The sequence below is a fragment of the Muscardinus avellanarius genome (genome assembly GCF_963383645.1).
Source record: "Muscardinus avellanarius genome assembly, chromosome: 17".
NCBI lineage: Eukaryota > Metazoa > Chordata > Mammalia > Rodentia > Gliridae > Muscardinus > Muscardinus avellanarius.
Window position 1 is genome coordinate 52,072,023 of NC_137803.1, and position 14,914 is coordinate 52,086,936.

Sequence of the window (14,914 nt, forward strand, 5' to 3'; positions counted from 1 at the left end):
AAACCGTACTCAAAGATGAGCAGTGTGTTTGGGGATATATTTAGAAAAGCGAAAAAGTCATTTTCTTATAGCAACACTGTTTTGTAATACTCTTTAAATATCCAGAAAAACCAGTGCCTGTGTGAGCATTGTTTGGAAACAGATACATGAGCCTAATTTATCTTTTGTGAATATTAACTTGCAAAATATTCACTAGGTTTTAAAGAAGTAGGTTTTGCTTGGTTTTTATTGGTTTTAATATCACTCTGGGAGTCTCGGCAAAGCTTTTCCTATGGATTTTTCTAATAGTATTAGATAACTCATAGGCATATAGTAAGATATTGGTAGTGGGGTTTTAGGGTTTTTTCACTATCAAGATTTAGCCTATGAAGAGTGTGGCACATGCCTGTAATTCCAGCAACTCAAGGAGGCTGAAGTAGGAGGATCTCAAGTTCAAGGCCAGCCTGGATGGCTTAGCAAGACTGTTTCAGAATAAAAAGGGCTGGGTATGTAGATCAGTGATAGAATGGCCCTGGGTTCAATCTCCATGATCACAAACAACCACACACATTTTACAAGTATACATGGAAACTAGAACTAAAGCTAATAATTTTTTTAAATTTTTTATTGGTGCACTGTATTCATACATCATAGTGGGATACAAAGAAAACTTTTGTAGACATACATGCACACATCACCAGTCAACCCCCACCCAATCCCCACCCCATTCCCTCCCCATCCCTCCTTCCCATGCTTGGCTTAGTGGTTGACATCTAGTATTATAGCAATTTATCCAAAATAAAGCTAATAATTTTAATAGGAGATGTATTTGTTCTTGGAAACCATAGTTAACTGAAATAAAAGCTAATATGCTATGTGTACGACTTTGTTTTTCTTCATTATAGCTGCGATTACAGACATCCTGCCAAAATGATTTCTTCAAAGCCCAGACTTGTCGTGCCCTATGGCCTCAAGACACTTCTTGAAGGAGTTAGCAGAGCCGTGCTCAAAACCAGACCGTCAAACATCACCCAGTTTGCAGCAGTTTATTTCAAAGAACTTATTGTGTTTAGAGAAGGTTTGTTCATGCTTTTGATCACATATTTTTGCTTTGAAAAAGCATTTTAAGTTGGGAGTTTTATGTACCGATATTTGATTTCCTGTATTTATACCTCAAGGGAATAAGTCTCTGGATATAAAAGGTCTGATTAGAGTTTTATGTACCGATGTTTGACTTTCTGTGTTTATTCCTCCAGGGAATATGTGTCTGGATATAAAAGATCTGGTTAAACAGTTTCATCAGAATAAAGGTAAGTGCCACAAATAGTGATAGTTTTAATAATGTTGGTTATAAGTCACTGCACAGTTGCTAGCACACATTTACTTTAAGAATGGTGTCATCTGGTATTTCTGGTATGTTTTATGTATAAATAATCACACTGATGCTGTGTGAGTGTGTGTGTGTGTGTGTATGTGTGTGTGTGAGGTAAGGGGAATTTAACCCAGAGGTCACTCTCTGAGCTATACCCCCAGCCCTATTTTATTTTTATTATTTATTTATTTATTTACTTATTTTTGTGGTACTGGGGTGCCTGGAAGCCCTTCTACCTCTGGGCTGGGCTACACTCCCAGACCTATTTTATATTTTTTTTTATTTGGAAACAGGGTCTCTTAAGCCAGCGAGTCTGGCTTCAAACCTGGCCATCCTCCTGTCTCCGCCTCTCAAGCTCCGGGATTACAAGCATGCGCCAGCCACGCCCGGCTTATTTTTATTTTTATTTTATTTTATTTTTATTTTTTTTGTGGTGGTGGTACTGGGGTTCCTGGAAGCCCTTCTACCTCCGGGCTACACTCCCAGACCTATTTTTTATACATTTTTATTTGGAAACAGGGTCTCCTAAGCCAGAGCGCGGGGCTAGCTTCGAACCTGCGAGATCCTCCTGTCTCTGCCTCCCAAGCGCGGGGATTACAAGCGTGCGCCACCACGCCCGGCCTTATTTTTATTTTTGGAAACAGGATCTTGCTAGGTTGATGAGTCTCACTACTTGCTGTGGCTGTCCTTGAACCTGCGATCTTCTTGTCTCAGCCTCCCAAATACTGGGATTACAGGTGTGTACCACCACACTGGCTAGTGCTTTGTTTTTTATAAATCATTTTTTTTATCTTGGTTCTGACATTTTAGAGAGTTATAAATCTTAGAGATATGTCTTTTGCAAACCATTTGGCACAATGAATGTACCTGAATGCCTAAAACAGTGTATGTAAGTTATGACTGAGACCCCTGTCAATATGCCCTTCCTTAGGGAACTGTAGTGAAATTTAAGACAATAGCATTTTATAGAAATGAATCCATGAAACACAGTGAGATATTTTATTAAAGTTGTGCAGAATGATCATGGAGAATTAAAAACAATGATTCCATGAGTTGCCAGAAATTTTCATAACTCTGTCACTTTTGTGATGAAATAGTTAACAGCCATAGCCCAGAGAAGTGAGGAGTAAGGCTTAGAAAATTGCAAAGAGCATAGGGTTTGAATCTGCATTGAAAGAGCCCAGAACAGAAAGCAAGACTGAGAACAGCACAGGTTGGCATGTTAAGGGTGGAGGATGCAGAGCCTGTTGAGGAGCACTCTGGACCTCCCGCTGCTTCCCTGGTCGCATGCGCAGCTCACCCTGGGATGGGGCCTTGCCTGCCATCGGCAGCACACACAGACGACCTCCACCACCCTTCCTCTCCCCAGCCTGGCTTCCCAGTGCTCAAGTCATCATTGTCTCTGTGTCTTTTACATCCCCCGCCTCGCAGAGCCTGGTGTCTTTAGGGTGGTGCTAACCTTCCAGGCCTGATATCACTGTGCCAGTCCACTCACCTCTGCCCATTCTAGGAAATTCTTCCTTGGATCCTCTTGTTTTTGGCTCTTGTGCAATTTGATTAAACAGATACTTATCCTATCTGAATCAATGTAAGATCCCCAATTTCTCAGTCTTCTCAGGAGAGTTTCTTCATTAATCCAAACATTACTTGCTGAGACTTAAAACTCAGAGCTGGGCCTTGAACCTGTGATTCTATTGTCTTAGCCTCCCAAGTACTGGGATTATAGGCTGTGCCACTGAACCCAGCTCTATGTCTTATTTTTATAGAGGCTTATACATATTGGCAACTATCCATTCATAGCTAAACAAATAATACATTTTAGGCAAATCCCTACTGAAGTTCATAAAGCTTTGGCACTATTCTGCAACTTTCCTAGGCTTTTTTTTTTTTTTTTTTTTTTTTTTTTGTACTGGTGCTCAAACCCAGGAGCATTCTACTTTTGAGCTACATCCCTGGCTCTATTTATTTTTTATTTTGAAACAGAGTCTCATAAGTTGCTGAGGCTAATCTCAAACCTCCCATCCTCCCGTCTCCGCCTCCCAAGTGCTGGGATCATAGGAGTGTGCCACTGCACCTGAATGCCCAGGCACTTCCCCACAAGCATCGCTACGCTAAGTCCCTAAACAGAAATGGTACTGTGCCAAAATTACCCTTTTTTTCTAGAGTCTGGTATTTGCCTAGGCAGGATGGTGATCATTGTACCAAGATAAGTGTTTCATTAAGCTTAGAAAAAGTCCTATCACTCAATGATGATAGTGCATGGGTCCTTTATGCTTGTCCACTGAGGTAAAAATAATCAGCTGAGGATAAGACCAAGTACATTATTGAGCAAATGAGTCAAGAATTGAGTGTCAGACTGGGGACTAAAAATACGGTGTGCCCTGGGTTAGGAAGCAGATCTAGCCAGTCAGGGAAGCTGGGACAGGAAACCAGGTTGCTGAGGTGAGGCTGGGAGTACCAACGCCAGAGTCAGGACACAAGAGAAGAATGTCGTAGTTTTTAGCTTTACAGGCTTGATATACAGTTCCACAATCCAGAGACTTGGAGGGCTCCCTGTTATCCCTACTCTTCAGCATGATAAGAACACTTTTCAAAAGTATTCATATAGCTGGGTGTGGTGGCACAAGCTTGTAATCCTAGCACTTGGGAGGCTGAGACAGGAGGATCGTGGTTCAAGGACAGCCTCAGCTACCTAGTGAGGCCCTTTGCAACTCAGTAAAATCCTGTTTCAAAATAAAGAATAAAAAATAGGGCTGGGGGTATTACTTGGAGGTAAAATGCCCCTGGGTTCCATCCCCAGTACCGCAAAAAAAAAAAAAAAAAAAAAAAAAAGAGCTGGTGTGGTGGTGCACGCTTGTAATCCCAGCATTGGGGAGGCTGAGACTGGAGGATGGCGGTTCACAGACGGCCTCAGCTACTTAGTGAGGCCCTATGCAACTCAATTGAGATCCTGTTTCAAAATAAAGAATAAAAAAATTGGGCAGGGGGTATAGCTCGGAGGTCAAATGCCTCTGGGTTCCATCCCCAGACCCCCCCCACACACACACACACAAAGCATTCACACACTTTGATTTCAGGTCCTTCCTAAGGCCTGTTGTGTTGATCTTGACCCACTGAAGCATTCACTTGCTTTAAAGGAGAGGTAAACACAACGTGGAATGGGGGGTCTTTACTCATTGTGGAGCTTCCAAAGCTCATAGTAAAGCAAACTCAAACTTTGGAATTGTGCAGGAGCCTGTTTTTGTTGAGAGATGATTTTCTTAAAATTTCTGGAGCTGGGTTTTAAGAGCCAAAGCTACCAGAGCCCAATTTTTATAGATGCCATAGAGAGGAAAAGAGATTGGTTAAATGAGGTTGGTTCCTGCTGTAAAGGAAAGGGAATTGGAAACCCTCTGGGCAGTGGACGTGTGGTCCTAGCTGTGGGTAGAGCCTCCAGACTCCTGGCTGAGGTAGGAAGTGCATATAAGGGAGGAGGGAGAATCTCTGATCAGAGTCCCTAAAAGAAAAACAAGAAGTGTTTTTATGTTCCCTGTGTTGTCTAAAAGGATGCATGGCTCTTAGAGAAGCTGTGCGGTTAGCATGGTACTGCACTTAGCATGGCATATGCTGTACCCAGCCACCTACTTGGTAATTTTCATGTATCTCAAATATTCATTGCACTGAAGCAATAGCACAGAAATAATGGTCATTTCTCAGAGGGCCTGAGGTGGTACTCTCGGCTTCCTGTGTCCCGGGTATGGCTTTTAGTGGGTCCAGGTGTTTCTGGACTGTCCGCTGACTAGCATGGAATCAGGACTATTCACGGCCAGAGAGCAGAGACTAATATCCAAGGTAAAAACGGGCAGCTAGACCTCAGATGTTACAGACAACCAATCAGCACGGGGGTTACCAGTCCTTGAGTGAGGCATCCTTTCCTGAAAGTTGTAAACATTTGAGCAGAAACTATGAAGACAAAGACCCATACCCAGAAACAAGAGTTACAGCTCTACAGAGGTAGAGAGCCAGCAGAAAGGAAAGACAGATCAGAGCAGAGCTTAGGCCAGCGCTCAGGGAACACTTGATAACGATAGTACTCCCAGAAGACTCAGTAATTCGTCAAAAGAGACTTTTAAATAAAAAGGGACAGATATTTTTTAAATCAAGCAAATTCTGCCACTAGCAAATGAGCATTTTAATGTAAGATAGGATCAGTCACAGAAAGTAAAGGAGTGCTTTCTGGGTATGTTAAGTCCTGATTTCTCTACAAGAGCATGGCATGCAGCACTTCCCACGACCTGCATCCGCTGCCTTCGCATCTGTCCTGTCGCACATCTTCGTTGACCTTATGCACCAGACACTGACACTATTTGTCCTCTCCTGAAAATGCAAAACCATTTCAAGTCGTTTGATTTGGGTTTATGTGGTTTCTCCAGTTCTTTTTCCTCCTCTTTCCTAATTTTCAAATCCTATGTATTCTTAAAATCCAATTCATTATTTCATTTAACAAATACTTGAATTCCTAGCAATTACCACATGTTACGTTAGGTGAAATTCATCTGAGGAAAAGAGATTTCATTTCAGCTCTGATGGAGTAGCTGTTGGACTTTCCTTCCTAGGAAAAACAACCGTGAAGACTAGATAAGTCTTATGAAACAAAGGCCAATGCCTGTGCTCTTGGGAGACAGGACTCGTAGAAATGGAGCCCCTATTCACCTGGCTTTCCCCCGTATTTTGAATTCTTGTGCAAGGAAAAGGGAGCCTAAGCAGTGGGTAAAAGTCTGAAAAGAGAAAGGCAGAGTTGGAGGTTGTCAGTGTGCTGGGGATTCGAGTGACAAGGTGCCAAAGGAGAAGCATTTGCAAAGAAGGACCCCAGAGCCTGTAGGAAACCCCGGGGATTTTCTCCAACTCCTAAACTGTTCATGGATGGAGCAAGGCTTGAAGTTTGGCAGAAGGGTTGTTGGAGACTAAAGACCAGGCAGAGATTTCAGAAGCAGTGCAGTGTTCTGAGAGACTCCGTGCTTTAGGCTTAGCAAAAGGGAAGAGACTTGTGTGAAGCACTGGCAGTTCACCTCCGACCCCAGAAAGGTCAGTGTGTAGGAATTATAACAACAAGTCCAAACATGCTCACCTTAACAGACTCGAGAACCGAGTCACCAGAGTATCAGACTGACTCGCCATTATTAGAGCAGTCAATACCATTTAGAAGAAAATAATCAGACCTTCTATGTGTCATTTGTGGTTTATAGTATACAATTACAAATTACTAGACGTTAAAAAGGAAAGAGGAAGTGACTAATAATCAAGGGATAAAACATAAAAATATAACCCATAGAACAGACAGATATTGAAATTACAGTGTGAGGATTGAAAAGAACTGTGAGTAGTGTTTTGAGAAGGTAAAAAAAATAGATGAAAAGATGGAGAATTTCAACAGTTAGAATCTATAAAATAAGAAACAAATGATTATTCCATAACTGTAAACCAGAAACTTATTGGATATATTTACTAACAGAAGACAAATTACGAAACTCAAAAATCGGCCAGTAGAAAAGAACCAATTCAAAAAAGGGAAACATCATAGGACAGAGGAGTAGAGGCTACTGTTAAAGGTCTAAGCTGTGTAACTGGATTGGAGGAGGAGGAAAGAATAAATGGAAAAGAAGCATCTCATCTGAGAAGTCTGACTTAAAGACATAAGCTTCCAGATATGGTCAATGCACAGCAGAATAAATACAAAGAAAACCACAATTAGTCAAATTGGTAAAACAGTAAAGATGAAGTCATGAGAGCAGGCAGGGTAAAGGGCATACATGCAAGGGAACAACGGGACAGTTTATTTCTGAATGGAAATGGTGGCGGCCAAAAGACAATAGAATGACATCTCTAAAGGCTACAAGCAAAAAAGTGCTAAAATAGAATTAATCTATTCCCAGTAGAGAGTTCCTTTAAGAAATGAAAATAAAGCTGAGCGTGGTGGTGCATGTTTGTAATCCCAGTATTTGGGAGGCTGAGACAAGAGGATCTCAGGTTTGTGGCCCGCCTCAGCTATTTAGTGAGGCCCTCTGCAACTCACTGAGATACTGTTTCCAAATAAAAAATAAAAAATGGGGCCGAGGTTGTAAGTGGGAGGCAGAATGCCTCCTCGGTTCAACGCCCAGCACTACCAAAAATAAAAATAATTAAATAAAATACACTTTTTTTCTTGGTGGTACTGAGGTTCCTAGGAACCTTTCTACCTCCGGGCTACACTCCCAGACCTATTTTTTTTATATTTTTTTTAATTTGGAAACAGGGTCTCCTAAGCCAGCGAAGCTGGCTTGAACCTGCACGATCCTCCTCTCTCTGCCTCCCAAGCACAGGGATTACAAGCGTGCGCCACCACGCCCGGCTTATAAAATACATCCTTAAGGCAGACAAAAACTTAGAAAAAATCCATTGCCATTAAACTTACTGAACAATAATTTTTTATGGCACTGAGTATTGAACCCAAGGACATTCTACCTCTGAGCTATACCCTCAGCCCTTCTTATTTTTTAATTCTGAAATGGTCTCGCCAAGTTGCTGAATCAAATTTTCAAGGCTAGCTTTGAACCTGTGATCATCCTGTTTCAACCTCCCAAAGACTTGGATTACATGAGTGCACCTCCATGCCTTTAAAAAACAGTAACTTTTAAAGAAGTGAATAGGAAGAAACTGCCTAAATCTGGTAATGTGTATACAAAACAACCTTACAGATAACATTTTACTGTGGTGAGTAGGAATGCTTTTTTCTCTGGCCTTCTACTCTGCCTCTATCTTTCCTGTGAGCCTGAGGAAAAGTGCTTCTGAGTGAGCATGACCTCTCCTGGAGTTTGCAGTCCTGAGCTACTCTAGACTGACATCCTAGGCCAGATTTGGCCTTTACCAATGTTAGGATTCTTGTGGATACTTTCTTACCAACTAGTATGATGGTCTTGTGTCTGGGCCCTGCAAAGCCGAGACAGTTCATATGTCCCTTCTCTTCTTGGAGAGGGACAACTTGCTCTTTGGAAATCAGATTAACTGGTTATCTTACAACTTAAGAAAAGTTAGGATTTTGTTAGTAACCTGGCTTTTTCCTAAGCATAAGAGTAACTCTCCCAGGATCAGGCTTATTTGAATATAATTTTCTTTTTCTTCTGAATTCCCAAGATCTTTATGATAGTGGCATTGTTAGATACCTGTACTTTCCCCTATAATGGTCTGTGTTATCTCCCCCAGGGAATGTACATTCTATGAGGTCTTATCACAGTGTCTTAAACATAACACAAGTGAACCCATCTGGCTCAGTCAAATGTAATGGTCTGTATTAAGAAAAGTGTTAGTTTGACCTGTTCTGATTTGGGGACTGTCCTGGGGACCTCTGTTAGGCTCCCTAGGATTATTCCCGTAACCGTGGGTCCTTGTCCTGGACGTAGGATGGATGTGCACTAGTCCGAACTCTTGCTGAAGATTTAAAGAGTTTATTATTACAACGATAAAATACTGGTTGTAACTGTTATGGCACTGAAACGGGGGGTGTCTTCTGAGCCCCCAAGATGAAGTGGGGAGTTTCTTCACCCCAAGTTTCATCAAAGATGAAACAGAGTTTCTTGAGAAGAAACTTGGCGTTTCCTTACTGGGTTCTTGTCTGCAGTGAGTGAAGAATGACACCCACAGACTGCAGGAAGAGGAGTAAATGGTTTATTGGAAGCAGCAGGGAATGGGGAAAGGTGGCCGAACACCCCAAAGGGGCTGTCGGAACTCTGGAGTCTAGCAGCTGCCTTCAGGACAATACTTGAGAGTAGTCCAAGCCGAATGCCTTCAGTTGCAAACTGCTTTCTCCCAGAGTCCATGCGATCTGCCAGAAAAGAGGTGCAGGTCACCCCTAGGGGCCCTGGTTGGCTTTGATGTCCAGCAGAGGCCTTCAGGTCACTACCTGAGTGTAGCCTGGGCCACGTGACAGTCAGTTGCACTCCACCTTCTCTCAAGGCTAACGTGATCTGCGAGAGAGAGAAAAGCTCCCCATAGGGGAGGGTTCCCCGAGAGGGAAAAACCGTCCTGGTGGCCGGTCTAAGGGATTATAGATGTCTGCATGTCCTCTGTTGGTTGTGGTGAGTTTGAGATCCTGGGAATTCTGGGAAACAGCTCTCAGAATTTGCATGTCCTTTGAAGGATCTCCTCAGTAGAAGTGTCAGACTTGCTCCAGTGATGTCTCCTGGGTTTGTTGATGGTTTTGTGAAGCTTTGGTTTTTCTTATCTCTGAGCCTTGGAAGAGCTGATCTCAAAAGCCTTGGAAGTTAATTAGAATTCCTCGCCCCTCAGGAAATTGACTTTTTTCTACTGAGGCCTCTTCCCTATCTGCCTACTTCCTTTCTATCTCCTCAACACCAGTAGAAACACAGAAAGATAGAGCTTAGAGTAAAGCACTATGCCACAAAGTGACATAAGATTCCGCATGTGATGAATATTCCAAAGTGAGGAGGTATCCCTGAACACAGAGTATCTTTATAACCAGTCTTCTGACCCGACTAGAGCTCCTCTGGCAGGTTGTTTGATATGTAGACGACCTGCTCTGTCTTCATCCCAGACCTCATGCCTTTTGTTACACTCCAGAATGTGTTAAGTCGCTTATCCCTTGAGTCCGGGATTCCCCCACATCCTTGAGGAAGTCTGCTTCTCTTTAGAAATGTCAAAAGGCCCTAGGCTTCTTTCTTATCACCCTTGGCCCTGGACATCTGCGGCCCTTTCCTCGAAGCTCCTGGCTTCTTTTACTATGATAGATATATTTTGAAAATTGGAAATATTTCCCATTACTGGTACATTAATACATTTTTAAGCCTCTTCCCAATACTAGTACAAAAAGGATAGGCAGGGCCAGGCATGGTGCCGCACGCTTGTAATCCCCGCGCTTGGGAGGCAGAGACAGGAGGATCGCACTGGTTCGAAGCCAGCTGCGCGCACTGGCTTAAGAGACCCTGTTTCCAAATAAAGAAGTATAAAAATAGGTCTGGGAGTGTAGCCCGGAGGTAGTAGGGTTTCCAGGAACACAAGTACCATTAAAAAAAAAAAAAAAGATAGGAAGGCAGATGGGCATGGTGGCGCATGCTTGTAATCCCAGTATTTGGGAGGCTGAGACAGGAAGATCGCGGGTTTGAACCAGGGTTGACAACTTAGCAAGGCCCTCTGCAACTTAATGAGACCCTGTTTCCAAATAAGAAATAAAAATCAGGCTGGGAGTTTAGCTCAGAGGTAAATGTCTCTGGATTCAATCTCCAGTGCCACACACACACACACAAAAAAAAAAAAGATGGAGAGAGAGAGATGGGGGGGGGATAGGAAAACAGGGCGAGGTGGCGCATACCTGTAATCCCATCACTTTGGAGGCTGAGACAGGAGAATTGCAGGTTCATGACCAGTAGGAATGTATGGTCTTCTTCAACTTGTTGAGGAATCTATGGAATTCTGCAACTGAGTGAGACCTTGTTTTGAAATAAAATTAAAACAGGGCTGGGGGTGCAGCTTGGAGGTAGAATGCCTCCAATATCCAGCACCACCAAAAAAATTCTAAAGAGATGAATGGTTAGAAAAATGAGGTTTATTCTAAGCAAGGTAGGCAAGAGTAGATACATGTGAGCATTTGGTGTGGTGTTTCTGCCCTGAATTAGATACCTTAATTCAGTAGAGAAACTAGCAGCCAAGGTGTAGAGAGACACCGCAGGACACTGTTCTCTAGGAAGTTGCTGAACCTATGAAAATGTCCCTCTAAGCAGTTTTGACTTGAAATAAGCACATTCTACTTTTCTTGCAAATTCCATTATATTAGAGAAATGCTTCCTCCAGAGAAAATCCTCAGTAAACAGACGTGAAAACTTTTAGTAACAACAGGTGGGTAGACAGGTGTGTGAGGGATAAACATAAATAATGTTATAGTGTTCTTCCAGCTCTGACTTCCCGTATGTCACCAGCCATTGGGACCTTCCAAACCATGGGAATTTTCCTCAGGCCTGAGGATTCTGAGTCCATTCAGAGTTTTCTCTCTTCCTATTATCTGGGTCAGTATGGTTTTGGCTTCATGATCACATCTTACCAGCATGTGCTACTGATTTTTAGGTTAAAATATGTGATGTTTCATAATGTAAAATTTCTGTAGTTCCCCAGTGTACTAATTCATTGTTAAACTTGGTACACTACTTTTCTCAAACTGAGGAACATCTATTAATATCATGACTTGTGTGTCACCACTGAGTTATGACAGATTTAGGTAATTTTTCTCAAGTGAGTCTGTTTTTTCCTTTCCACATTATGTGGAACTTTGGATCAGGAGCTTTTTCCATGCAGGTTTTCAAGAAGCTTCTTTTTTTTCTTGGAAAAAATTATGATCTTTCCCCTGGTGCTAACCAGCTTAGGCTAGTATGATTATAGTTTTGCTATTGTGCTATTTATGGCCACTTATTCCTAAGGAATTGAACTGAAGGTCTTAAGTGGGTAAGGACAGGAAAAGGTCATCACCTACACTAAATCACCAATGTCATGATAAAGCACAAATCTGTGTGTACTGAATTCACATTGCTTAACCTGTCATTTCTTTTTTTTTTTTTTTTTTTTTTTTTTTTTGGTGGTACTGGGGTTCCTGGAAGCCCTTCTACCTCTGGGCTACACTCCCAGACCTATTTTTATATTTTTATTTAGAAACAGGGTCTCCTAAGCCAGCGCGCGCGGCTGGCTTCGAACCTGCGCGATCCTCCTGTCTCCGCCTCCCAAGCGCGGGGATTACAAGCGTGTGCCACCACGCCCGGCAACCTGTCATTTCTTTATAATACTTTGTTGGAGGAATATATGCTGACTCGCCCATCTGGCTGTTGTTTTAGTAGAGAAATGGTCAGATGGAATGGCACAGGAGAGGAAAGAAGAATGTACAAAAGAACCAGTAGGAACATCTGCAGTTTCCAAAGAGCCTTCACGGATGGAAAAATCCACAGACACAGAGGAGGACAAAGTAACCGGACAGGAGTTTAACGACAAGACCACCCAATTCCCATCAGTGTATGCTGAGTGCCAGCAGCCTGAGGAGGTGACTGAAGCAGTTCGTGGTCCTCCTTCTAAGCCAGCCACCCCGAAGACTGTCAGCCCGCCCGCGTCACCATCTCCAGGAGCTGTCCCAGCAGAGTATGCCTATGTCCCGGCAGACCCAGCTCAGTTTGCCACTCAGATGTTAGGTAATGTTCCATCTATTCATTCTGATCAATCTGAGGTTTTAATGGTGGACGTGGCAACAAGTATGCCTGCTGCTATCAAAGAGGTACTGAGCTCAGACATAGCTGAAGAAATCGTGGTGGCCGCTCCACCGGTGTGTCCTGGAGAGGCGGTCGTGGTGCAGGTGATGAGCAAAGCATCTGTGCAGGTAGATGTGGGGCCTCAGTACCCTAAGGCTGGACCAGCAACGGCTTCCCCAGACCCCTTGCAGGCCGAACAAGAACCTCCTGCTCATGATCAAGCTTCTAAGACCCCTTTGCAGGATGATACTCAGTTTACATCAGTCCTTCATATATCATCCATATATAACAATGAGCCTGTCAATGAAGGGGTTATCTATATTGAGCAAATACCAGAACAAATAGTAATCCCTTTTGATGATCAAGTTGCTTGTCTGACAGGAAACGGGCAGTCACCATCAGTTAGTCCCAAACCTGTACAGTTGGAGAACGCAGAATTCGAGGCAGAAGCTACTATTCTGCTCTCTGACACCCGTATGGAAGGTCAGCAGGAGGTGCCTGCAGAACCCCTGGATGCAGAGGGCTTTCTCCAAATAGACTCCAAACAATCTCTGCACCTTGAAGTGGAGATCATTCCCACAGACCCTGACGATATGGGGCAGGAGTCACAGTAGAACTCTGCACCCCAGGAGACCGGGGGCACACTCGTGCCCTCAGCTGCACCCGTAAAATCATCTAGTGGCCCCTTCCCTCGTAGCCCAGGGGAAGAGAACGGCCCTGAAGGGGAAGCAGCACCTGAACAGGTTTGATGAGGCCAGGTAAGAAAACCAGCTGCTTACGCACTTACACATTCCCTTTCAGGCGACATCGTGTTTTAGAAAACCATCTAGGTAGGATCCCTGTAGATTGGTCAAGGTCATTGTTTCTGTAGCTTTTTAAAGGCCAAGCCTATTTAAAGGCTTTGCTGTCTTTGAGGCTTCCCTGTTACGAGACGAGTGATTTTCATGTGGCCGCCTCAGAGTCCGGTCCCTAGCACTTCCGTGTTATTCTTTTGGACACACAGTGACCAACACTGGAACCTGTTATCAGGGACAGTGTTTGTGTGACCTGAATAATTCTGTTGCAAAACCGTACTTAGGGGGACTGGTTTGAAATTTTCACTTGAGAATGTAAAATCAACCTACGGCATTGTATTTACACGGGCTCTGGCATTTAAAAGTGGAAGGAATGGTGGTGTGTTTGACTGCTCTCGCACCGAGTCAGGAGAGCTCTGCAACAGGCCTGAGGGCTGGGGCTGGCTTCCCGCACAGAGGGAGAGGGAGAGGTCCGGGGTCTTCTGTCACACAGGAGAGCAGGGAGGCAGCGGCAGCAGGTGACTGGCCTCCTCGGTCCGGCCCCCTAGAAAAGTGCCAAATTCAGCCTGCTTTCTTGGCTGCTGAGCTCTGCCACCCATGTTTCCCTGTGACACAGACATGACATAGTCTCCACCTCCCTCTATGGCGTTTGGTCTGCCCGCCCTCCTGCCCCATGTGGACACTTCTCTTTAGAGATGGGGGTGCAGGAGCCAGCCCCCCATCCCTTTTGCAGAAACTCTCAACTCTGACTCGAGCCAGAATAGTGTTACCAAAGCAGGTGTTTGGCAAAGGCCAAATTCTGTCTGGCAGTGTGACAGGGACTGAGCACAGCTCCCGGCTGGCCGGGCAGGGCAGCCTGCGGGCGGCGTCACCCTGTGGCTGAAGGAGCACCTCAGGCCGAGCCACTGCTCTCAGTGTGCAGCTGTCCTAAAGCCAAACCATTGTCCTCAGCACTAAGAAAACCAGCTGGAGTTCTTAAACTCCCCCATATGAAAAAACTGATGGCTCGGCTTGTATGTATTTTTAAATCAGCTTGAAGAAAGAGCAATCGAAAGTATCTGAAGCTATCGAAAACTAGCAGCTTAATCATGCAGTGTTCTTTTCTGGGGAAGAAGAAAAGGTTGCACCAGGGAGAGATGGCCCGTGTTCAAAGGGTGAACTCAGTATACTTGGGCAGAGTGAACTTCCTCCACTGGAAGCCTTTCCCCTGCGCTCCCATCTGGGCCTCGGCTTGCCAAGACAGTACTGACTCAGGCAAGTGACAGTGGGCATTATAGATTCCTTTCGTAAGCCAGTGGATTGCGCTCCTAGGCCTCTGTTCTTAAGAACCCTGTGGGCCCAACCAGTCTTTCACTGCCACCCAAGGCCTATGCTTTCAAGCCTTGGCTACAAAGGTGCTCTCTGGGGTTCTGAGTCCTAGATTATGTGATGTTTTAGGTGAGGTAGGAGATGACAGATCCTGTGAAGGGCTGGGGATTTTTTTTTTTTTTTTGTACTGGGGGTGGAACCCAGGGGCA

At 44.1% G+C, this 14,914-nt stretch overlaps 1 protein-coding gene across 1 annotated transcript; it reads left to right on the forward strand.

The window, feature by feature from the left end:
• Positions 1–909: 909 nt before the first annotated feature.
• Positions 910–13,217, forward strand: LOC308276129 (calcium-binding tyrosine phosphorylation-regulated protein-like; the record flags this gene model as incomplete). Its single annotated transcript, XM_080714714.1, has 3 exons — positions 910–1,057; positions 1,236–1,289; positions 12,199–13,217. 3 exons carry the CDS (start codon positions 910–912, stop codon positions 13,215–13,217), a joined length of 1,221 nt encoding a protein of 406 aa, XP_080570840.1.
• Between the last annotated feature and the right edge of the window lie 1,697 nt (positions 13,218–14,914).